Source organism: Elephantulus edwardii, unplaced genomic scaffold (genome assembly GCF_000299155.1).
Source record: "Elephantulus edwardii isolate Elephantulus edwardi_28Jun2011 unplaced genomic scaffold, EleEdw1.0 scaffold00005, whole genome shotgun sequence".
In the NCBI taxonomy this organism is placed as follows: Eukaryota; Metazoa; Chordata; class Mammalia; order Macroscelidea; family Macroscelididae; genus Elephantulus; species Elephantulus edwardii.
Window position 1 is genome coordinate 27,993,180 of NW_006399755.1, and position 25,507 is coordinate 28,018,686.

General features: G+C 40.7%; 1 protein-coding gene across 2 annotated transcripts in view; it reads right to left on the bottom strand.

Annotated features, from left to right (window-relative positions):
* PGM1 (phosphoglucomutase 1) overlaps positions 1–25,507 on the bottom strand; it is a 108,702-nt gene that overhangs the window by 40,378 nt on the left and 42,817 nt on the right. The window contains exons 1-6 of one of the 2 annotated variants that reach the window (XM_006879768.1): positions 16,147–16,697; positions 10,365–10,527; positions 9,056–9,202; positions 6,655–6,780; positions 3,044–3,234; positions 1,580–1,734 (exon numbers count right to left, since the gene is read on the bottom strand). In XM_006879768.1, the coding sequence (XP_006879830.1) occupies positions 1,580–1,734; positions 3,044–3,234; positions 6,655–6,780; positions 9,056–9,202; positions 10,365–10,527; positions 16,147–16,446 (1,082 nt within the window). In that variant the 5' untranslated portion in view covers positions 16,447–16,697. Of the gene's footprint in view, positions 1–1,579; positions 1,735–3,043; positions 3,235–6,654; positions 6,781–9,055; positions 9,203–10,364; positions 10,528–16,146; positions 16,698–25,507 lie in introns of those variants that run through there. The other variant, XM_006879769.1, reaches the window with a different exon arrangement.

Genomic DNA, 25,507 nt, shown 5'->3' on the forward strand with positions numbered 1-25,507 from the left:
TTCAGTTGTTTCAGATTTGGTCCCAGGTGGTTGTTGTTGTTGTTAATAAAACTCATAATGACCCTATGAACAACAGATATAAACCTGTTCTACCCCATGGAACCCTCACAATGTCTGACACATTCAAGCCCATTGGTATAGTCATCATGTCAACCCACCTGTCTTCCTCTCTTTCACTGCCTGCCCCTGTACTTTCCCAAGAATGATGTCCCTTTCCAAGGAATAACCTCTCCTACCAACAGGCCCAGAGTATGTGAGAAAAACCTTATCATCTTTCATATAGTCCCATAAGCTACTTTAGAGTCTCTGTATTATAAACATAAACAAATCTGAAATATTAACCACTTATTGTATCTGGTTCTTATAGAAGCAGAGGCTTTGGAGAGCAAGGCAGAGTTTGAGAGGGGAAAGAAAGTTTTGTATATGCATGTTATAGTATTTTACCACTTGACTTTTCTGCTGATTTAAATTTGGGGCAAATAAACATTTGCTATGTTTGTGTGTTCAAGACTTAAGTTTATAGGGTTGCTGTGAGTTGTATACGACTCAACGACACTTAAACAACAACAACAACATGTTTGTGTGTACATGAGCATCTGGTGAATATAGACAGGTTCTTTTCTGTAAAAGTTATATTGAAAGTCTGAAATTACTTAAGACTTTCACACAAATGCTGTGTTCATTGCTAAGGGAAATTACTACTACTCAGTACAATCAAGACCTGTTGTTGTTGTTATGTGCCATCAAGTCACCTGCAACTCACCGCGACCCTGTGTACAACAGTCCTAAACCCTGCTCTATCCTGTGCAAATAGCACTGCATCTGACACACCCATCCTGATTACCCCAGTCACTGAATCAATCCACCTCATAGAGGGTCTTCCCTCCTACGCTGTCCCTCCACCCTACCAAGCATGATGTCCCTCTCCAAGGACCGGACCCTCCTTACAACATGTCCAAAGTATGTCAGACAAAGCCCCAGAATCCTTGCCTCCAAGGAGCTGCCCAATTTAACTCTCTCTAGGATGAATCTGTTTGTTTTCTTGACAGTCCATGGTACCCTCAATACTCTTCTCCAGCACCACAGCTCAAAGGCATCAATTCTCCTTCTATCCTCCCTAGTCATTGTCCAACTCTCTGATGCATAACAAGTGATAGCAAAGACCATGGCCTGTATCAGACGCACCTTAGTCTCCAGAGTTGTTGTACATAGGGTTTTCAGAGGCCTGCTATTTCAGAAGTGGATGGCCAATCCTTCTTCCTAGTCTGTCTTAATCTGAATGTTCAGATTTAGAGGAGTATCTGACAGACAAGCAATTTATAGAACAGTGAAAGACCTAACTGACTCATAACTGACCTATGAGGAGGTGGAAGAGCATGATGGTCAGAGCACAGAGCGGGGACAGCAAACCCAAAACAACTACATCAATTCCCTCCTACCATAAAGATTTATCCAGCACATTCTATGTGCCATATGCCTAAACTGAAAGGGGAAGGATAAATCGTCCTGGCACAGGAAATAGCATGGTGAAGGCCAGTACAATCATTGACAAGGCAGACCAAGGGCAAGGGAGACATACCGGTCCAGGGCACCGCTGGTGGGCATGCTGCGAGCAAAGCCGCGTACCCCGGTCTGCTGGAAATATGGAATGCTGAAGATGTTGGCAGCAATGACAGCTACAGAGTCTGAGGGGTTCACAAAGAATCCATGTTTGCCCAGAATCATGTTCCGATCCTTTGGAAGAAAGGACATTAAAAGGAAGGCCAGTCAAACTGCTGAAAATAGCAAGCTCACTTACATGAAGTTTTTACAACATTTTACAAATACATAGTTTAACTCATGCTGAGTTTTAAACAATCAATTTTGTTCTTAATAGATTAATACAGTACCATTGGGCCCTTGGGAGTTACAACTTTTCAGTTAAAATTGCAGGTACAAATATTTGAGCTTAATATTCTATTTCTCTCTCCAAAGGCTAGCTAACTTTTTAACCTGGTAGATCTTTTACTAACACTGAAGCCAGTCACTTCTCCCTTAAAGGAGAGGAGAGAATACACTGAGAGAGAAAAGGTTGGCCATTTACAGAGGTTGGTAGGTCCACCAGACATCCTCCAAGGAGCAAAGGCAGACCTCTTCAAGAAGGGCTTCTAAATCCCGACCTTTCCATTAGCTGCAAGTTCTAACACGACATGCTGCCACCTTACTGTATCCTTGGTGCCTGGTGCAAGGATACATTTAACCAACTGAGAGCATGGTGGGGAAATTCCCGTGATGCACTACAACAAAAGACTGTATAATGGTATGTGCTATGAATTCCTTTAATTTCCCAAAATTTGGAGACTAGAAAAATTATTTTTCAGGAACAAGATTGCAACTGATCTTAGAGAAAAACAGCAACTACAAAAAGTCCATTTTCAACCAAGTGTGTATGTACAGTGTTTACGACCTTCCAGACACCAAAAATACAAACCTGAAAAAGATACTATCTTTTTCTTATCTATTAAATATTTACCAATTTAAAGAAGACCATTTTATTTTAATTAATCATTACAGAGAGAGGGAAAAAGGTTAACTTTTTTACTAGAATCTTGAGGTAGGCTATTAAATTATAGTTTAATCATCTAGCTAATGTGAATGAAGAAGTGGGTATAAATGAAAGCCAAACCCTTTCCATAGAGTTGAGTAAGTAGCCTATGGCTGGATGAGAGCAGAAACTTTCTTTTTGACAGTGCCCAGAACCCAACCCAGTCATGAAACACCAGTCATTATGACCATACCACTCTTAGTAAACCTGAATGTCTGAAATTTAGCAAGTGGGCTACACTTCAAGTATATTATTTGTGTCCTCTGCTAATTTAGCCCTGACTCCTGGTGCAATGAGACCCTCAAGGCTACTCAGCAGGTTCCTAGGACCAGGCAGAAGCACATACCACCCCACCACCACAGCCAACTTCAACCACACCCCTCAGCTCTGCCCTTTACTTCTACCTATCAGATCAGGCCTGGCCTGCATCAAAGTTTACTTAAATCCTCTTATACCCACCCCATCGCCATCAAAGGCAGCCCCAAAATCATGCTCTCCTGACTTCATGGTCTCCACCAGGTCTGCTGCATAGGTGAGGTTGGGGTCAGGGTGGTGGCCACCAAAGTCCTCCAGGGGAACACAGTTGACAGCCGAGTTTGCGGGGGCGCCGAGTTCCTCACACAGGATCTTCTTTACATACGGTCCCACAACTACGTAAGGCATGAAATAAAAGTACAAGGAATCATAAGATAAATATTTTTAAAGCATAAGAGGGCTCAGAATCATTCAGGCAATAGAATGGTATGAACAAAATGAAAATATGTAGCCGATAATCAGGGTCCAGTGAAGAGATGAGTCTAATTAGATAGAAAACAAAAAACCCTCATTGCCATGGAGTCAAAACTACTCTACAGCTGACTCTTCAGTGGGTTTTTAAAGCTGAAAATCACTTGGGGGGTGATTACTCATCTTTCTCCCACAGAGCAGCTGGTGGATTCAAACTATCTGCCTTTGAGTTGACAGCACAACTCCTTATCAATAAGCCACAAAAGCTTCTTGTGGAAGCATCTGGTTGGGAGCCCTAGTAGTATAGTGTGAAGAGAGTTGTGCTGCTAACACAAAGCAGCTCTTCTCTGTGGGTTCAAATTCTCTAGCAGTTTCATGACAGAAAGATAAGCAAGAACAGTGCACATGAAAAGAAGTTTACAAATGCCTGTGGTCAGTGTATGGGAGGAATAGTGAGGCAAAGGAAGGGAGTTAACACAGAGTCTCTGCTCCAGTGTCATGTCAGCTGCTTTTCAAGCATTTTATCTACTCAGTCCCTCAAATAGCCCAATCAGCACTTGAGTTTAGTGCTCTGGAGCCAGAGTGCTAAGTTCAAATCCCAAACAGGCCAACTATTGGCTGTGGGTAAATTAAATAATCTCTCTTTGCCCCAATGTCCCCACCTGTAAAATGAAGATCATGAGAGTTGCTACTTCACACAGGGCTAAATGAATAAATCTGAAGTACTGAGAAAAGTACCTGGAACATATGTTATAAATGTTTACATGATGATTATCATCTTCCAGTTACAGTTTTTTATAAGAAAATTGAGATTGTGAGGTAAAGGCATTTAATCAAATTTTATAGCTTGTAGGGGTTGGGAGATGGTATTTAGACCTCTTATCTTTCTACTATACCATGCTGTCTAATTGGAAGAATTTGTTAAAAGCAAACAAGCAAAAACTAGCTAAAAAAAAACCATAGAAATTTAGTGAAGGGGAAAACCAATTACATATTTTTATGGTAACACTTTGTATAACTGCTAACATTCAGCTCTAAAATGCTGAGAATGTATTTGCATCCATGAAGGTACTGACCCCAATATACACCACAGGATCAAAGCAGCGTAAAATATGTGTCTCCTGTTGGGAGCCATATGTTAAGCAGGGTGTTGACACACCACAGAATGAGGCCAAGGCAGCCAGGGCCATGAGGGATATAGAAACTGAGGCATTAGAAGAACAACTGTCAAGCAGGAGAAAAGAAGTCTACATTAAAACTAGTTCCTCCTTCCCAAGGGACCCGCACAAGCTCTGTTCTCCAGTTTGCACAAACTTCTCCTCACTCTACTAATGTGAAAGCTATTTTTAAGCCTGTAGGAAAGTTGGAAAATGAATAAGGAAGATCGAAGAATTGACGCCTTTGGATTGTGGTGGTGGTAAAGAATGCTGAATATACCATGGACTGGGGAAAAAAACCCCAAAACCTCAAACAAATCTGTCCTGGAAAAACAGTGCAGACAGAATGCTCCTTTGAGATGCAAGTATGGTGAGATTTTGCCTCACATACTTTGGACATGTTGTCAAGAAGAGTCAATTCCTGGTAAAGGATATCATGCTTGGAAGAGAGTCAATGAAAGAGAGAAAAACCCTCTGGCCTGATGCAGAGACTATAATGGGCTTTAGCACAGCAAAGGACGGCCCAGGACAGGGCAGGATTTCATTCTGTTGCACACAGGGTCAGGCTGAATCAGAGTTGACTCAACAGCCCCTAACACCAACAGTCATTAGCTCAGGTGGGAATGACCCTCATCTGATTTTCCACCACGCTAGATCATTCTTTCATACAAAGTGAGTTTACTGCCGTCTCTTTCACAAATTTTCATGATGTACCTAGTCAAACCAGGCCTTCATCCACTCTTCCAGATAGAATGCTCAATCTCTCAATAACTCTCATTTTGTTGACCTCATAGTAGTTAGCTCTTAGCCGCCATCCCTCCTCAGAATTGTAATCCTTGTGAAGGAAACTGATAAATTTGTGCTTACCCTCAGGCATATGTTTGGTAGGTACAGATTACACATCTGCTGAATGGCCAGAAGTGACTAGATATGGGTTTTTTTATTAATTAAAGCAAATCCTTTCTTTTTGACTCCAGAAGTCAAGCAAGTACCCAAGAGAAGACATCCCAGTGACAAAAGATGTCAATCTACTAGAACAATAAGAATGGTTTTACAGTGTAACAAAAGACATTCTTCAAGCAGAGGCACGAAGTAGTCCTCAAGCAGGCAGGGAGTTTAATTTTACACCAGAGAGAAGCTTTAGCACACAAAGATTCTAAAATTCTTTTTAGAATTAAAAACCAAACAATCAGACCACTCTGAAAGGGATTATAGTAGAAGATCATGAATAGAGTTGGGGAAAATGTAAAACAAAACCCAAAACATAAAAAAAGGCGAAGCTTGCTGGTCAGAGAGAGACCAGACCGGTGGAACCCTCGGGTCTATGTTTCAAGCCTGAAACAAGACCCACCCTGTAGATCAACTTGCAGCCAAACAATAGACAGACCTGATAGGTGAACCCCACCACAGGGAGACACTTACTCTTTGGAATATAAAGCTCAGAAGACATGAATAAGAATTATAGAGACAAAGTGGGATGGAATTGCAGTTATTGTCATTAATAATATAAAATGTATGTGGACTATTGAATGAAACACCAACTGCTTTATAAACATCCACTCAAATTACAGGTTTAAGGGAGAGAAAAAAGAAAAAAGAGGAGAGGGAAGGGGGGGGAAGTAACCAATCTAAGGGCCCAGGAAATATCAAATGAGCACTGCCACTCATATTTATCAGGCCAAAGCATCAAGGGAGGAAGAAAAGGGGGAGACACACATGCTGTTGTTCCTCAATCAGATCCTCCTTGTCCTCCTCCTCTTCTAAGAAAAGAAGTGTGTGAGGACAGGGGCTGGGGAGTCAGGTTTGTGGGCACATTTATCACATTCTAGCAGTGGTCTGAGAAGAGAGTGTTAAAGAAAGAATGGAAGGTATCTTCTGAGGGGGAGGGAAAGTTCACAAAAGTGTATGCTACCCCACGCCTAGTTCCTGAGGCTTACTGTGGAAACACTGACTTCCAGACTAGTTAACCGTGAGGAATGTCTCTAATATTTTTGTAGCATCTGAGTATCTGTGCTTAGATGTTTATCTGTGTGATTGATGTGCTGAATTAGTTGCAAAAGTCGCTCTTTAAAAGCAATCAAACAAGGAAAGATTTGAGAAAAGGCTTGTTAAAGCATCATGGTACTCATCCTAGAAAGCAGCTTTATGTCTTTCAGAGAAAGGAATGAAAGAGAAACAGCCTCATACCTCCATGCATGGCGTCGATGCGGATCTTGAGTCGGTTTGGCCCAGAAAGCAGTTCTTTCAGTGCATTGAAATCAAAGATGTTTCTCAGCATTGTGGCATAGGCTTCCACTGAATCCACAATTTCCACTGTGAAAACCAGCAACATCAAAAGATGAAATAATCAAACATTTAGAAATGTTACACTTGAAAATTAATAATATACTGTAATTGGGCACTGGTTATTTTCAAAGGGTAGTTATTGTGTAGCTTCAATATAGCAGGTGATTGCATGATAACTTATTCAATCCTGATAATTGTCCTGGGAGATGTAAGTTATTGGTCCTGCTTTATAGATAAGGAAGCAGATTTCAAGAGGTTTAAGTCAGCTGGCCACACAGCTAGTCAAGAAATGCTTTCTGACTAAGGATTGTCTGCAAACTCTTTGCTGCCATACTGCGTCTCTGCAAGAAGTGTGGTTTGTGTCTTCCATAATAGAAAAAGTAACATCTACTGCTCTTTTTCCTTTTTTCCAGGTTCACTGCCATCAACATTTAATGGTAAAAAGCAGGAGGAAAAAATTTAATGAATCATTTTTCATATACACTGCTAAAAATTTAAAACAAAGATTAAAAAAATACTGCTGTTGGATTTTTCGAGACTCAGAATATTTGCAAAACATGAAATGTTTAGGAAACTCTCTGGTGTTTTGAATCCCAAGAATGTCTTTGAGATGTACTAAAATGTCAGTATGCATCTTTGTCAAATGTGATTGTCAGCTCTTGATAATACGTTCAAGAGGGGGGAAACGCATTCCGTAAAATTGCAGTCTAGAGAAAAGAATACATGTTAGGGCGAAGTAAAAATGTAAATCATATTACTGAACAGCTCATTCTCATTTCACTCATAGGAATAAAACATTTTTTTCTTTCAATTATTATAGCACTTTGTCATTCAACACAAAATGTTAATAACCACACATAGGTGGGGCTTTTAAGTTCCCCTGTAAAAAAAAAAATAAATAAAATACTTGAGTCATTTGTTTTACCGAATATATGTGTAACAAAACACATCCACTGCTGTGGAAGTAATTCCAACTCATAGTGATCGTCCAACACATTTTTGAGGTGGTGAATCTCTAAAGCACTCTGGTAGCATAGTCGGTAGGGAATTGTCTGTGCAGCTAAACCAAAGATTGCTCTTCTCTAGTGGTTCCAATCCACCAGCTGCTCTAAGGGAGAAAGATGGGCTATCTCCTCCCATGTAATTTATAGGGCCTCTGAAAACCCATGGTCCACTATGAGTCAGTTCTGACATGACAAGAATGAGTTGAATGAAATCTTTATGGAAGGAGACACCCAATCTTTCTCCAAAGGAGCAGCTGAAGGATCCAAACCAATGATTGTTTGGCTCAAAGCACAATATGTAATGCTCTGCATCACCAGGGGAGGCATTCCTGTCCTCTTACTCTCTCTCTTTTTTTCTCTCTCTCACCCTCTTCCTCCCTTTTTTCTGTCTATAATTCTTTCACTTTATAATTTTTCCCCAAATATAACTGTATATACACAATGTCACATGAGTCCTTGTGGTATATACCCTGTAACATGTTGCAATGCTAACCCAAAGGCCATGCATCTCTTGTGGTTCAAATTCACCAATCACTTCAAGGAAAAAATGTGCTGTCTCTTTGTTAGCCTGCAAGCCTCAGAAATTCTGTGGAGGGACTCGATGACAGTTAGGTGTGTATCAAAGCCTTAGTTTCAGAATTGTGCACATCTGAGGTTGAATCCTTATTTTTGTCACTTACTGTGTCTGTGTAGGGAGCTCTGGTGGTTTAGAGATCTGAAGCTGTGCTGCAATCCTGAATTCCCCAGCTGTTCCCTGAGAGAAGGATGGGCAGTCCCTTCCTGTGTGTTTAACTCCCTCTGAAAACTCACTAGAAGGTCTGCTATGGGTTGGTTCCAACTCAAAGGTACACAACAACAGTTGTCTGTGTAACCTTTCACTTTTTATTTAACCTCTCTGAGGCTTTGCTTCTTTATCTTTAAAACCATAGTGCTATCCACACTGGACTAAAATAAGAATAAAACAGGGCAATGCACGTAAAACCTTGGCACTGAATAGGAGCTCGGTAAATGTTAGTAATGAATATAATCTTAGAGGTTTTCTTGTCAAGGTCATTTTTTCACAGTTGTAGGAATAGAGGCCCGGTGAGTTGGAAATGGCTTACCCAAGGCCATTGTGATCACCAGTAGGGTCTAGAGAGTCCAGGTCTCTAGACTTCCAGCCCCAGTGGCAGAAATGCTAATTAATAGCTGCAAAGCTTAGCAGACGAAATCCTTTCTAAAGCTGAAGACTTTCACTGTCACCTTGAGAGGCAAATTCTTCACATTGAATATGGGTGGGGGGGGGGGAGTAAACATGCCTGTGAAGGGTTTGAATTTGTTTTCCAGGTCAAACTGCTGCTTTCCCAAAACTCCAAGATCTACTTTCAGGTCAGGGCAAATTGCATACTCTTCAATTGTCTTGCTAATTTGGAAAATTTTATCAGTTATTGCTTCTGGAGCAGGACCTAGGAATTAAAGAGCAAACAGTGAGCCATGTTGTACTGTTGACATGAAAATAAAAAGAATGCTCATCCATTCCTCCTCACTAGCATAACCACCATCCCATCATCAGATAGCAAAGTATCAGAATTTCTGAAGGAAAACACCCCATCTGAAGTATGCCTCCTCATATCCAAATCCAAAAGGATACAAAGCATTTCAATTCCCTCTTTAAAGGTCAAGACTTGTAGGATGATTTCCCAAGGTCTCAATTACTGGTTTATCTTCATGAATATAAAATAGTCCTCAAAATAGCAACACTCTGCTCAGTCAAGGTGTACAGAAGACATACAAAGAACTTCTAACACATTCGTTTTACACAACCAAGACAAGGACAGAAAACGGGATGATCAATATTGTGCTGACCTTTTTATAAAAGGATTCCATTCTGTCTAATGACTTTTTAAAAGTATTTGTTATTGCTATTTGTTGACAAGGTGTCAGCACTCTCTCTCATTATTCCTATTTCCTTTCTATTGATCTAGTTTCTTCTCTTTGACTTCTCATCTTTGCTCTCGGATAAATGCCAACCAGTTGGTTTCACTCTTGATTGTTTATGAGAATACAGTACTCTTTGGTTACACTGTTTATTTTTATAAGCCAGCCTTATTTGACTGAAATGTAACCTGCACAAATAGCTTCATTATCACATCCAAAGACTGTTTTAGCATGACAAACTCAGGGATTCCTCCAGACACTATCATATCATAGGTCTGGCCTTTTTTCGAGTTTTGTTCTACATTTTCATTCCGTTCTATTCAGGACCTTCTACACTGACCCAGATTAGAACACTGAAGTGGTAGTGGTAGCTGGGAACCATCTAGATCTTCTGGTCTCAGATTAAAGAAGACTCTGGTTCATGTAGGCTATTACTCCTCTGAACTATTTTTCTTCTTTCAGTCTTTGGTTATATGCATTCTCTTGCTCTGTAAGTAGAGACGATTCTAGGCTATACTTTTTACAAGACCAGTTCACCAAATTGTTTGCCTTATAGAGCCAATGGTGGTTTTGAACTGCTGACCTTTTGATTGGCAGCCAAGTGCGTAACCATTGTACTCCCAGGACTACTTATAAAAGCATTTATCTCCCAGGGGGAGGGGGATGATGAACAAATAACAGCAGTCTAACCTCCATTAGAAATGTTGAATTTTATTCCAAAGTCTCCATTGGGCCCTCCTGGATTGTGGCTGGCTGTCAGAATGATCCCACCAATGGCTTTGATTTTTCTAATGATGCATGACACAGCAGGAGTGGAGAGGATCCCATTCTGTCCAATGACTAAGCGACCAATCTAGGAAAAGAAATCCAGAGTACACCTTTTAACATCAATAATTTAACAAGAGCTACCCACCACACAGAAACACCAGCACTACAGGTAGATGGACAAGAACATTTTCTAGTTGACTGGCAAAGACTTTCTTTTATGAACATCTACTGCTTGGATGTTCTCTAACATGTAATAGAAATAAGATTTAACATCGTTGAAAGGAGTCATTCCTTCAGATAGTATTTTGAGCCTGTGGTTTTAGAATAGCGTGCTCTGGTGATTATACAAGGTTCTATCAAGAAAGTATGTAGTATTTAAAACAGAGTCTTTCCATACTAAGTTTTCCATTTTAATGCATTGGGAAAATTGTGTATAGACCCACATTTTTGTCCAATTCAATCATCATTTCAATCCATGTTGGCAAAGAATATATAAATTAACTCGTTAAAAGGATTCTACACAAAGGGAAAGATTTTGTAAAATAAAATTACTTTCAAGCAAAAAAAAAAAGGTAAACTTCATATGAAGAATCTTATAAAATGCATTTATTATATACTTGTGTTTCCCATTAAGCTTGGATTTTCCTACAGTGGGTTTCTTTAAAGCAGAACTCTCCCACCCCTGTTATCTTGTACCTGAGTTACATCCTGAGCCTAAAGCAAGGAATGCTGGGAGTTATTACTGAGTAAACCAGTTGGAACCACCTACATGAAATATTTTTGTTGTGGTCTTAACTCACCTTCCCATATCACTCACAGATGATATTATCAGCACAGCTCCTAAATCTTTCTTTGCTAAAATGACAGTAATTTATATCTGTTTCAACATGACCCATGTTGGAAAAGAAGTAATGGATTCTGTCAGTTGTTCTGACATAACTGAAGAAGATGTGACTGCTACATAAAAGGACTTCTGAAATGGGAAGGTTGTGCCCTTCCCCCATTCTCCTTCCTGAGAGAAGGAAGAGAAAGAAAGGTTCTTAAAGTTTCCATTAGTTATTTCTTCTTTTTTTCTTACTCAGGATAAACATAGTTCAAGAAATGAATTGATGGTTCAGGTGCTGAAAACACCTGACCATGATGAGATACCTGGATTATCTGGAAAAAAATATTTGTTGATTACCTCCATCATTGAAAAGTTGACTTAAAATTCAACCTTCATTTCATCCAAGAATCCTTGTTGTATACTGGCTAAAGTGCTCAAGTGCTAACCAAAAGGTCAGTGGTTCAAAGCCACCAGCTTCTCTCCAGGGGAAAAGACCGGCCATTACAGTCTAGGAAATGCTACAGAGCAATTCTACTCTGTCTGATAGGGGCCTCTAGGGTCACTATGAGTCAACAAAAGGAGTCAACTCAACAAACAGTACAAGACAATAACTACCAACCACATCCTAGGAAGTTTTGGTTCATTTCTGCCACCTCTTGGATCTCATATGTCTTGGGATTACTACACTAATGTATTCCACCTCCCCTGTGAAAGGCTCATGATCAGGGTAGATGTTGTCACTAGGTTCCTAAATAGACTAGAGGAATATGTGTGGTATGAAAGCAATGTCAACAATCACTACTAGACTGCAGAATGCTTCCTACACTCCACAGCATGTTCAATCCATCCTCACATTTGCTCCTCGCAAGTGGTACTGCATGAATGAGAAGTGATGTTTGGACTTGTCAAGGCCTTGCCCATTGCATCATTCTTACATGCATCCAAAGGCAATAGTAACAGATATTTATGGAAAAGCTCTATATCAGATACAGGGATATACAGGTAGACAAAGTCATACAACAAATTAGAGGCCACATTGTTGTCATTATGTACCACTGACTGAGATCTGACTCATAGCTGGCCCTCCAGAAGTAAGTAAATTGCACAGGCAAAGAGTGACAGCTTTCTCCTCTTGAACAGCTGGGGATTTGAACCATGTGCCTTTGGGTTGGCAGTGCAACTCCTTATAACGAGGGAGTGGGAACTTTTACATTTCCTGACTCAATACAGTGGGAATGGTGACACCTCACCATTTGAGCAGTTTCCATAAGTAGTTCTGATCAGAATTAACAAACATGGTTCAGTAGCTGCAGAATTTCCATAGGAAGAACCTGGGGCCAGCAGTGGGATAATCCAATTAGTCAAAGATTTATTGTTATGTTTGAGTTGGAACTAACCCATAGCTGACCCTCCAGCAAGGTTTCAGAGGCAGTAAACTGCACAGGAAGAGACTGTCCATCTTTACAATGGGTGGATTAGCTGGTGGATTCAAATCACGTATTTTGAGGTTGGCAGTGTAGCTCCTTAGCCACCAGAGCGCTCTGATTAGCCAGAGGGACAGGTGGAATTATCTGGAAATTTTATTTGCATATAAAGTAATTCACTCACTATTCACTAGATTATAAATGCGGGTGTCAAAGGGTAGGTTGATTAATATTAAGCTATATCTCCAAGTCATTCCTTAATTCTACCATTCCATATGGTGTGATTTGGTCTCAGACTGAAGGGATTATATACCAGTGGATAAGAATGAGAAGGAAAGTCAAGGAAAAAAAGCAAGCAAAGTCAATGGTAGTTTCTCTTACTTGAGCCAAGGAAGGTACACATGGGCCACAGTACTCTCATTCTAGGGCAGACTCTCTTCCGTAGGACTCATCCTCTGGAATTTATGAACTTTAGTCTGATAATGGGGAGATAAAGTTTAATAATTCTTGAAGCGGCTCCTGACTCAAGCTCCATCTACACCTCCCTTGCTCTACTCAAGCTGAATAAGTCTCATCTACTCAGGCTCATTCAACTCATCTTTCTAAAACAAAGTTCCAACTCTTTCTCAACTTCTAAATGCCTGCCAAGTTAGAGATTACTTATTCCTTGAGTTTGACACCAAGAAACCCTCCCTCATCAGTCTCTCTTGCCTTTTCTTCTATCCCACCATACTTGAATAACTTACACCATGCTACCAAACAGGATACCTCTTTCTTTCTCCAGAATATTTTATAGTCAAATATCTCATGGCAAAAAAAAAAAAAGTTTAAATGTTCATTTTTTTAACAGATAGTTTAATTTGCTCTCCTGCTAACCATACACATTGATTCTACTCTCATGTCATCTAAGAGCTCTGGGGACTGAATGAAATATCTATATTCCAAATAGGGCCTCATCAGTGATTTATTTTGTATAATAAAACTTCCTTTATCTTCATACTGTGCCATTGAGTTGGAACGAACTCAGTGACCCTGCATGCACAGGAAAAGGTTACCTATCTCTGTCTCACAGAACAGTTGGTGAATTCAAACCCTGTACCTTTTGGTTGGCAGTGCAGCTCCTTACCACTAGGCCAGATAGCTCTGTGCAAACAGGGAAACTCAAATGGTAGTAAACCACAAAGAAGTTGTGCTGTGCATTGAAAAGCAGAGCCTCTGTGGTGGTTTCAATTCTTTAGTGGTTCTTGGGGTGGGGTGGGGGGACAAGAAAGATGGGCAACTGCCTCCAGGGCGATTTATAGCTGCCTTCCAAAAACCCACTGGAGGGTGAGCTATGAGTTGGTTTCAATTCAATGGCAAGGAGTTTGTGGTTTGAGTTTGAATCCATGCAAATACAAACAAAGGGAAATTTTAAATGAAAGTAGGATTAGTGTCTACAATCTACAAATATGCCAATAAAGATGTACTAACTGGAAAAATTAAGTGATCTCTATTTAGTTCATTAGGCTGATAAAGCCCAAAAATCTGCTCAAAAATGCTGTGGGGACTGAAAAGGTGAGGGAAGAACACTGCTTTCTACTAAAATCCGTGACAATAATTCTCGTTCTTTCCATTTTCTCCCTCTCGTCCTATCTTTGAGTAGTGATTAAGGATACAGTCCACAATCAAAGAGATTTTAAAACAGTAAGAACCTAGGATATGCATGAGGAAAAGGAGAAATCAAACTATGTAGGAATTGTCAGGTTTTATCAGATCAAAGTGCTTTACTGGTCTACTAACTGTTTTAAGTAATTCAGTTGAGTAGTAGCATGACTACTGCTTTAAATGTAAAGCTATTTTTAATAAGCCATGTCCTTGAAAAGAATTGAAAATATTGCTTAAGCTGCTGTAGCTCTAACAAATAGGCAGCTACCATATTTAGTCAATGATTATCTCTTAAATGTATTATTTAGCAAACCTACAATCGTAAATCTGAGAAAGTCTACAGGGTCTGCCTGAATTACACATTCCTTCCACCTCTTCCACATCCTTCAGCTCTACACAAAAATGAAATGAAGCCAAATATATCACAGCAAAGGGGACAGTGTACTAGATCCACTCAACAGCCGGGATATATGCAGAGAAATAATGTCCCGTTCGCTCTCTTTCCAAAGATTAAAAGCATTTTAATATGATTCCCTTTATAGTGCCCCTCAAACATGAAATTTACAGCATGTCACATTTTATCTTGAAAACATGTTTGCTTCATAATAATTTCATGTTTGAATGCTTTATCAGCAATTTTAGCTCTAGAGGCATTCAGATTCTGAGACTGAGTATCAACAGAAAGCTCTCACCAAAAAAACCAGGACGTTCCCACATACTTTAAACTTGGTTTCCTGGTACAGGTTTGGCTTGGTTTTGTTTTCCTTCTCGTTTGGCTTCTGTAATTGCACCTGCTTGGCTTATTAGTAAAACAGATTGAAAATGAATGTATATTCATTTTCAATGCTCAATGTTCACTTTCAATGCTCAATTTTATGTTCCCAGAACTCACATCCCTTCCCTTCTCCACCTCCACTTCAATTTCTAGGTATTGAAGGGCTGTGTGCTCTATTTCTAAACACTGTCTTTAACATGAAAAATATACTTTAGGTCTCGCAGTGAAATTGCCAAAGTATAAAACAGCAATACCCTTCCTGTAAATCAGGGAGTGCTGTAAATCGTTAGATTATCAAGACCAATGCTTTCTGGTGCAATTGTCCTGATTTGGTTAATCTAGGCAGCAAGATTTTGACAATGCAAAGCTTTAACACACCCTCCTTATATCACAGTTTCACAGGCACTATTATCTCTACCCAGTTGCATGCACAAAAGCACAGCACACAGGGCTCCTTTGTGTCCAACGTCATTATAAGCAGGTTCCCCTGTAACAGGTCCTTCTGGAAGGCTCACACCTAACATTTTACAATCCCCTCTTATCATAGCTGCACAACTACCAAGATCCATAAACAACAGCATGCCCTGGCTTTTGTTTCCTTGTTTGACAAGTGACTGAACTTCAACAAGGAAGCCTTTGAAAGAAAACAAAACCCTCCCCTCTCCACCTCTCATTAGAGTTCTGTACATAGGATACGGTGCCCCTTGAGCTAGTTAAGACTATAGATAGGACAGCCTAAGACTGGGAAAGGGTTTCAAGTGTCTAAAAAGCAACAGGTACTTTTCAAGCAGCAGGGACAGATCACAATACACAAGCAATTGAACTTGCATTCCTAAATCTGCTAACAGAGGTAAGGTAATCCCGGGAGTACTTTCACAAAACACAAACCCTGAGGTCACAGTGAAATTTAACTGTATGTTAGTAGAATTGAGATTGCATATAAGGACACCACACACATATCCTGCACTTTTGTATATTTCTGCAAAATGAAGAGATAATTGGGAGAGTCAGAAATGTAACAATAAATATACCAACCCCATTGGCAGCAGCCATCTGCACTATTGTTTCTATTGCGGATTTATTAAAATACCTCCCATCTCCACCAACCACCAGTGATGATCCCTGGCGCTCTTTTAGGTCTATGGAAAAAAATATACTCTGGAGGAAATTCTCCAGATAGCAAGGCTTTTCCTCAAAGTAATAGGTTTTCTTCCGTAATCCACTAGTTCCTGGTTTCTGGTCATTGTAGGGAGCCGTAGCAAAAGTCAACAGCGGAAGAGGACCTTCTTCCATTTGTCCATATTTCCCGGAAATCCATTCATCAAAATCACTCATCTTTCATTTCCACCACTTGGCTCAGAGCATGTATCCAGAAAGCCGTCAAGGGTCCCCCAGACAGTCTATCAAGACTGAAGCTGCATTGGTGCCATCTGAGAGACTAAAATAGAGGTTTTGCCTGGACGATCACTCTCCACAGGAAAAGAAGCACCTTTAATTCCTTGTGATTGTCGCCTCGTATTTTTTTTTTATAAAAGGCCACATACCCACTCACACCCCAACGCAGAGCAAATTTTCAAAGTTGTTTTGATGAGAACACTTCTGCCCACATATCCAAGACAAATACCCTTCAATTATTTTTGCCTCATTTCCCCACTAGGGTGGAGACAGCTCCAGAGGGTGTTGCAGGCAGCTACTTCTGTTACAAACAACAGATGGCTGCCAGACTTCACTCCAGGAGACCAGGCGAAGCACAGTGGTTCCTGTCCACAGAAGCAGATTCGTGAACAGGACACCCTGGGGTGGCTCTCACTCCTCCTGCCACTTCTTAAACCAGAGACTCTCTGCGCATTCATCATGGAGAAGGCCATCTGCAGCTAGAGTTGCCCCATGCCATCTAGCACGTTAAAAGGTCAATCTTTAAATGGAAGTGAGGGATCTCGGTTACTTCAGGGTTCTCGGCATCACTGTCATTTTGAAATCCAGGGATTTTTCACTTCCCATATAATATTCGAGGTAGAAGGGGGGGGGGAATAAAACCTCATCTAATGGGATTGATACATTCATTAATCCCCAGCGATTTAATTTTAAAAACTGCTCAAATCTAGAATCGGCTACTAGGATGGTCCATATTGCTTTTAGTTGCTACTAAATTGAGCTGATTCCAACTCCTGGTGACCCCTGTACCAAAGCCGAACTGCCTATAGTTTCTAAGCCTTTCAGAAGCCAATTGCGATGGTTAGCTGCAGATCACCAAGGGAACATCCCAAAGAGCCTCTGAGTGGATTTGAACCACCAACCTTCTAGCTAGTAATCAACTGCTTAAACTTTTATACCACTGGTATTCCAAAGAAGACCAGTGTTTTGTTTTTTAAATGTATAATGAACTGAAGGTGAGAAAGCACAAATTTTGAAAGTGTAAGCCAAACAGTGGTGGAAAGGAGTGGAGCTTGTTCTAATTATACGAGACTTACTCAAAGTATGGTTCAGAAAGTAATAGTATGAGTGTAAGAGTAAATGTTTATAGATTGGTGGTGTTTTTTTTGTGGGTTTGGTTCCCCCCCCCCTCAGTCTCAAATAGACTTGGCTCTTAAGAAACAATTTTTAGTTAAATACTTTTAAATGTTTGCATTTGAAGAACCTGAGAGGTTTAAAAATATTTTACCTGAATGAACTTCATAGTCAATCCCATTTTAACCCTCAGAGTTTATTACAATATAATGTAGTTATAATGTATTTAATGTGCATGTTCTTAATCAAGTTAGTGAAGCTGTGCCAACAAAGAAGTTCCATTATCAAAGGTTTAGTAAACTTGGTTACAAATGCTTAAAAACACACCAGGATGCACTCACTGCATGCTTTGGGATTGTGGGGTGTAGTGAGGAGTTAAATGTTTTCAAGGGAAAGGTAACCATTTGAGAAATAAACTCTAACTATTTTTTCTACAAGTGTGTTAAGGGTCAAAAATGAATAGGCAATTTGAGCAAGCAACTGCCTTTTCTGTGGTAAAAATGCCCCAGTGTTCCAGGAGCTGTTACAGGTTATTAAAAAAACACATCCTAGGGGAGCTCTGGTGGCCTAATGGCAAAAAGCTACACTGCAATCCCAGAGATGCACAGTTCAAATCCACCAGATTCTCTGCTGGAGAAGGGGGGGGGGGGCAATCTCCTCCTGTACCAGTTAGATCTGATTTGACGGTACACACACAAAAAATAATAAAATAAAAAAAAGAGCAAAGTAGCCTTGACAAATAATTAAAAAAACACATCCTAACTCTTGATACCTTTGAGCTGTGGTGTTGGAGAAGAGTATTGAATGTACCATGGACTGCCAAGAAAACAGATTTATCCTAGAAAGGGTTAAACCAGGCTGCTCCTTGGAGGCAAGGATTCTGGGGCTTCGTCTGACATACTTTGGACATGTTGTAAGGAGGGACAGATCCTTGGAGAGGGACATCATATTTGGGAGGGTGGAGGGACAGAGTAGGGGAGGAAGGCCCTCTGTGAGGTGGATTGATTCAGTGACTGGGGTAATCGGGATGGGTGTGTCAGAGGCAGTGCAATTGGCACAGGATAGAGCAGGATTTAGGGCTATTGTACATAGGGTCGCTATGAGTCGCAAACGACTCGACGGTACATAACAACAACAACAACAACTCTTGATAGCATTGTTGGTGTTAGGTGCCACTGAGTTGAAAAACATTCACAGTGACCCTATGCACAATATATCTGAACCCTGTCCTATCTTGTGCCATCCTCATCATCTCTGACATACTAGAGCTCATTGCTGAAGTCACTCTGTGAAAGCATCTCGTTGGGGCTCTTCCTATTTTTTGCGGACCTTCCTGTACCTTGTTTACCTGTCCAAACATCATGCCCCTTTCCAAAGAATAGCTTCTTCTAGTAACATGCCCAGAGTATGTAAGATGAAGCTTCATCATCCTGGCCTCCAAGGAACACTCTGGCTACACTTTTCTAAAGATATATCTGTTGTTCTTTCAGCAGTCCGTAGGCACTCTTCTCCAACACCACCAAAGGCATCAAGTCTTCTCCATTCTTTTTATTCATTGTCCAGCTCTCAGACGCACAGGAAGGTAGTACATAGTGAGTTGTGTTGCTTATCCAAAAGCTGTGCATCTCTCCCTGTTTGAATCCAGGAGCAGCTCCATGGGAAAAAGACAGGCAATCTCCTCCCATTGCTATTTATAGCCTTGGAAACAGAGTGGAGGCTCTAAGTGAGTCACAACCCTCTTGACAGCAATGAGTCTGAAGTGGTATTTTGGGGGTCGGGGTGGGAGTGGAGATTTGGTTAACCTCCAGTACTGGTGAACATGGCCTTATGTGTCTTTGAAGATGTTTTAGGCTAACATGAGACCATGCTGGAGTGATGTGAAAATGGTGTCATATGAAAGAGAGAAGAGACACAGAGACAAACTCAAACTCACTGCAGAGGAGTCAGTTTTTATTCGTGGTGACCCATAGTAGGGTTTCTGATGCCATAAATTGCAATGAAAGGAGACCGCCCATCTTTCTTCTGTAGAATCGCTGATGGATCTGAGCTGCTGGAGACACTTCACCTTTTGGTTAGCAGTGAAACATGCTTCCCACTCCACTACCATGAACTCTACAGAGACAGAACAGTGTGGCCACAGAGTTACAATGCAGCTGCAAATCAGGGACTATCTGGGGTGACCAGATGCTGTAAGAGATAAGAAAGGCTCATCCTCTTCCAGCCTTTGGATGGAACATGGTCCTGCAGGTTCCCTGAATTTGGACTTTGAGCCTCTAGAATGGAGACAATAACTTTTTCTAAGCCACCTATTTTTGTGATGGTTTGTACTAAGAGCCCTAGAAATCTAACGCAGGTTGTCTGCACAAGACTACAGGGCTGAACAGAAGGCAGGCCACTGGCAAATGGCCTCAGTCCCCATCAAATGACAAATGGGATTGGCTCATGTGCATGGAAGACCTCCGGATGTAACATTCAAACAATTCTCAAGACAGGGCTATTAAGTTAAACATCCGTAGGCCAAAATATAATGACTTTATATAGCTTGTTTTGGCTCTTATTTCATTTCAAAACTAATTTTTAAAAAAAAAAATTTTAAGTATATGTGAAAAGAGAGTTAGTGATTCAGACGGCAGGAAGGAGTAGCAAAGCTAAGCGAATGGAAGCAGGGTGGGAATGAGGAGTGCTCACACGTTGAGGCGGCTGCAGCCTCTGCCACAGGACAATCTTTGTGAACTGTTGAGTGGGAAACGAATTTGCTTTGTGAACTTTTACCCAAACCACAACAAAATGTTCACAGGATCAATAGAAAGAGAAGTTTGTTTTATGAACAGTAATTTATACACCCATGGTTTCTTTCTTTTCTTTTTTTAAATTCACTACAAATGTGTTTTCGTAAATCATACTAATAAAGTTCTGTGCCAGGTTTCCTTTGTTTTCAGAGAGATTTGCAAACTGGGCCAGCATATGTGCTTTGACATATTCAATAATAGATACAGATTTATGTAACAGCAACACAATAATCACTTCACTGGGAATAACAGAGCAACCAAGCAGATAATTGGGAGCTTTCTTAATGAGGTCTTTAAATCCCACGGCAGACTCAGAAGCATTTGGGCACAAGGTTCTCCTACACGTCCATGCAAGCTGCTCTGTTCACTCAAAGCCCCACATTCCAACATCATTCCTGCTGATGGCCTGCCTCTCTCCCTGAGCGCTCTGACGGTGGGACTTGTTGGGTCCCATGGAGTCAAGTATGACTCACAGTGACACCATGAACGACAAATCCAAATCCTGTTCCTGCGTCATGTTCATCATCTCTAACACACTAGCCCATTGCTGCACTCACTGTGTCAATCCATCTTCTGAGAATCTCCCTTTCACTAACCCTCTACCTTTCTAAGCATTATGTCCCTCTCCAATAAAGTCTTTCCTAGCAACATGCCCAAAGTATGTGAAGTGAAGCTTTGTCATCTTTGCCTCTGAGGAATATTCATCAGGAGAATAATGTTTTGAGTACCCAACCATTATGTGCCTGGCATGGTTTTTGTCAGTACACAAACCTATTTCAGTTGCTGGGGGATGTGTGTGTGGGGGGCGTGTGTGGAGAAAACCATAACTCTTGCCTTGGAAACACTTCATATTTAAAAGGGCCTGAGTCATAATTTTATGGACACAATAGAACTCAACTCCATATAAAAATATTACTAGAAGCAGCAATGTTAGATGGACTGTTAAGTGGGGTTTAAAAAAAAAAAGAAGAGGCATTAAAAACATTAAGCTTCGTAAGACGCATAGACTAAGTGGAGCGCCTATTAAGAATCTCATTTGTTTCAGCTCTCCAACAAAGGTTGAACTTCATCTTCAGAAACGTTACTGTCGAGCATAGCGGACCCAATTTGGCCTAATGAATTCACCAGCATTGCCAGTACTCCTTCACAATGACACAAATTACATTTAAACCATATGGGGCAGTTAAGGATTACTCCCTTCAGACAAGGGACTTTCATATCGGTCTTGGGTCTAATCAATTTCACCCTGGCAGAGTTATGAACCCCTTTGCGTCCAGCTTCATAGAGTCTCCAGTCTCCATTCTGATCAGAAAAAAAAATGCCACTGTCCTGTTGAAAGCAGCAGAAGCTATATACTTGCTGGTCTTTTGCTTACATTTTTTTTCAAGCAACACATTCTTTTTTAATTTTTTAAAAAATTTTATTATTTTGTGTGTGTGTGTGTGTGTGTAGCATCAAATCAGCTCTGACTGGTATAGGAGGAGATTGTTCCTCCTTCTCCAGCAGAGCATCTGGTGGATTTGAACTGCACAGCCCTGGGACTGCAGTGCAGCTTCTTGCCAGTAGGCCACCAGAGCTCGTCAAGCAACACATTCTTAATATGGCAGCTAAGGCCCATGTCCCACGTCCCAGGCCAAGGCTGAATTTGGAACCAAAGCAGGTTCACTTCTTTATACCAAGAGCTCTTTTTTAGCAAATACTACAGTAGACGGTACAGTGCAGGGGACTGCCAGTTGAGTCCCTAGAACAAGTGTTTGGAAGAAAGCATCTAATTCTGCTAATAGGAGTGAGATCATCAAACTGTCAGCCCAAGGTCTTATATGTTTAATGACTCCAGGTGCTTGCCCTTGGGCTTGAGAATTAAGGATATTAGTCCCCAGCAGTGGCAAGTGTAAGCAAGGAAATGCGTATTTATTTCTCCAACAATAGTCATTGAGCATGCAGTAAATGCCAGCTCCAAGATGAGAATACCAACATAATGGAAAGGCCACGAACTTGGAAACCAGTTACAACTAGGATTCAATTTTGATTGCTCAGGCCAGTTTGAGCCCTGTTTGGTTTGGTTTGCTCTGAAAGCATTCCCTGAACTACTCTTTCCCTCCTACTCCATCCCGTGACAGTGAATTTGGAAACCTATGTTTTCACGATGGGACCATGGCACCAGGTCAAAACAAAGTACTCATCACGATCAAGTTGCAATCAAGCCATAGCTCATCCTCCAGCTGGTTTCCAAGAATGTAAACCACAGGGGAGGAGACTGCCCACAATTTTTCCTCAGAACAGCTGGTGGATTTAAACCACCTGCTTTTGGGTTGACAGGCCAACTTCCTATCCACTAGGCCACCAAGAGGACTCAAAAGTTTACTAGTCAAAGTCAGAGTCAATTGGCTCCTGAGCGGAACACAGAAGGGATAGTCACTTCATGTGAACATTTGGTGAGTTATGACTGAACGATGATAGATGAGAATCCAGGAAGGATCCAATCTTGTATAATTTATGCATCTTTGAGGGTCGAGGGCAGACATAAAGGCAGAACCAGAGGAAAACTCCGAATGGAATTAACCAATAAGCAGGGTCCATGACCTCTCAAGTGTGAAGAAGTTGCAAGTTCATCAGACTTGAGAATTCATAAACTGTGGGCACTTTTAAACCTAGGAAGATTTAAAATTAGGCATAAAGTTGATTAAAATTCATAGCACAAAAATAATAAATGAAATCAAGCTTAGAGTGTTAATATTTTTACACTCCATTTGGGGGAAATCTATGTTTATTGACTATAGAAAATAAACAGTTATTCATTTCTTCAAATAGCCAAATGTTTTCATTTCTCCAACCAAGTATTTTAAATATTTTAAAGGAATTTGGGATATTGGCTTATATAAAAGATAAGCCCTGTGATTTAATGGGTAGCTGAGTCACTTATTTAAACGTCTGATTTTAAGCTTAAAGAATAAGACAATTTTATCAAAATTACAAATATTGGGACACTTAAGAAAACTTGGAACTTACCCGATTTTTGATTTAAGATTAAATCCAGACAATGTACCAAAAAGATTAAATACATAGACTCTAAGGCCAGATGATAAGGTCTGAGCTCCAACTCTGGAGTAACAAGGTATGTGTGACCTCAGACAGCTTCATTGCTGCTTCCATTTCCTCATTTGGGAACACTGGGATTGTACTCCCTTTACCTCATTTGCCCTTGTAATTGAGGGTATACGTAAAGTTCATAAACCACGGCAGGTACAGCATGCTCTACACAAGCTGCTCTAACACTATTGTTATCATTACTAGCTTGTATGAGAAGTTTAATTCTTTGGAAGTTTTTCTTGTTAGATAATTTTAAAACTCAAAGATAAACTAAACTTAGTTTAAACATTTGAAATATTCACAAGTTTAAGGAAAGGAGTCTGTGAGTAAGATCAAAACACAAATTAGCAAAACCAGATTTACGACAGACAAGTGGGTCACACAAGAGGCAGGAGACAGTGAGACAGACGTGCTGAGATAAAGAAAGATGAGACAGAGCAGCTGCAGAGGTCTCAGGCTGCTGAGAAACCCACCTGCCTGTCCTGCCCCTAGTTCGCAAGAGACGTCTCTCTATTCTCACGACAGAGTACACTTGGAAGGTCACTGCAGTTTGTTCAGGTGACTGTTACTTGCCACCAACTCCATAACTCTTCTTGTGCTGCTCTGAGCTCTACATTGTCCAAGTCCAGTTGTGAGCCAGGCCTTCTCTGTTCTAGACCAGCAGGAAGAGGACAGGAAGCCATCACAACTTCTCCCTTGCTCCTTAGTCAACAGCAAACACCCAGGTCAAGTTAAGAAAAGGTCCTTAACTTGTTCATGCCTCCATTTCCTTCTCTTTAAGATTGAAGATTTAAAAACTTACCTATAACACAGGCTCTTCTGTACAGTGTTCTAAGTACAGTGAGTTACTAAATGTATAGGTAGCTTAGAGCAGCGCTGAGTAAGTCTTCCTGTAAGTATTGGCTTTTATTTACTATCCTTTATCCAAAATGTAGGCATGTCTCATACTTTTAAGAGACATAATTGGGAGGAGGGTGTGTGTGCGTGCATGTGTGTGTGTGTGTGTGTGTGTGTGTGTAGATATATATTGAGATGTCTCTATTACCTATCTATCTATCTATGGTTTTCACAATATTTCTCACAAAGGTATGAGACATGCCTGCAAAAGGATGGGCAATCTCCTTCCATGAAATTACTGCCTGTGAAAACTGTCTGGAAGGGTAGCTATGGGTTGGTTATGACTCTATAGTACATAACAATAACAAAATGTATACATTGTTTTTGTTGTTGTTTTGTGCCATCGAGTTGCCTGTGACCCACAGCAACCCTATCTACAACAGCTCTGAAGCCTGCCCTGTCCTGAGCTAGTCTCACCGATTTCCAACACACCTATCCCCATTGCTCCAGTTACTGTATCAATCCATCTCATCCAAGGTCTTCTCCTGAGCCTTCCTTCCACCTTTCTAAGCATGATGTCCTTCTCCTAGGATTGGTTTCTCCTGACCACATGACCAAAGTATGTGAGATGGAGCCTCAAAATCCTAGCCTCCAAGGAGAAACTTGGTTTTACCTTCTCCAAGACAGACCTGTTTGTTTTCTTGGCAGTCCACGGCATGTTCAAGACTCTTCTCCAGCACCACAGCTCAAAGGGATCAATTCTACCTTTCATCCTGAGTCATTGTCCAGCTCTCTGCTGCATAGCTAGTAATTACAAAGATCATGGCCTGGATCAGGCACACCTTAGTCTCTAGACTGACATCGTTGCTTCTCAATACTCTGGAAATGTCCCTGACAACAGATTTACCTAATGCAACTCATCTTATTTTCTGACTGTTGATGCCAAGAGTGTTGATTGTGGAGCCAACCAACCTGTAACTATTAAAACCTCAATCTCTTCTCCATCCATCATGGTGCTGCAAATTGGCCCAGTGGTGAAAATCTTTGTCTTCTTGATGTTGAGTTTTAATCCAAATTGAAAACTACCGTCCTTGACTTTTTGCAGCAAGCACTTCAGGTCCTCTTCAGTTTCAGCAAGCAAGGCTCTATCATCTGCATGTGTGTGTGTGTGT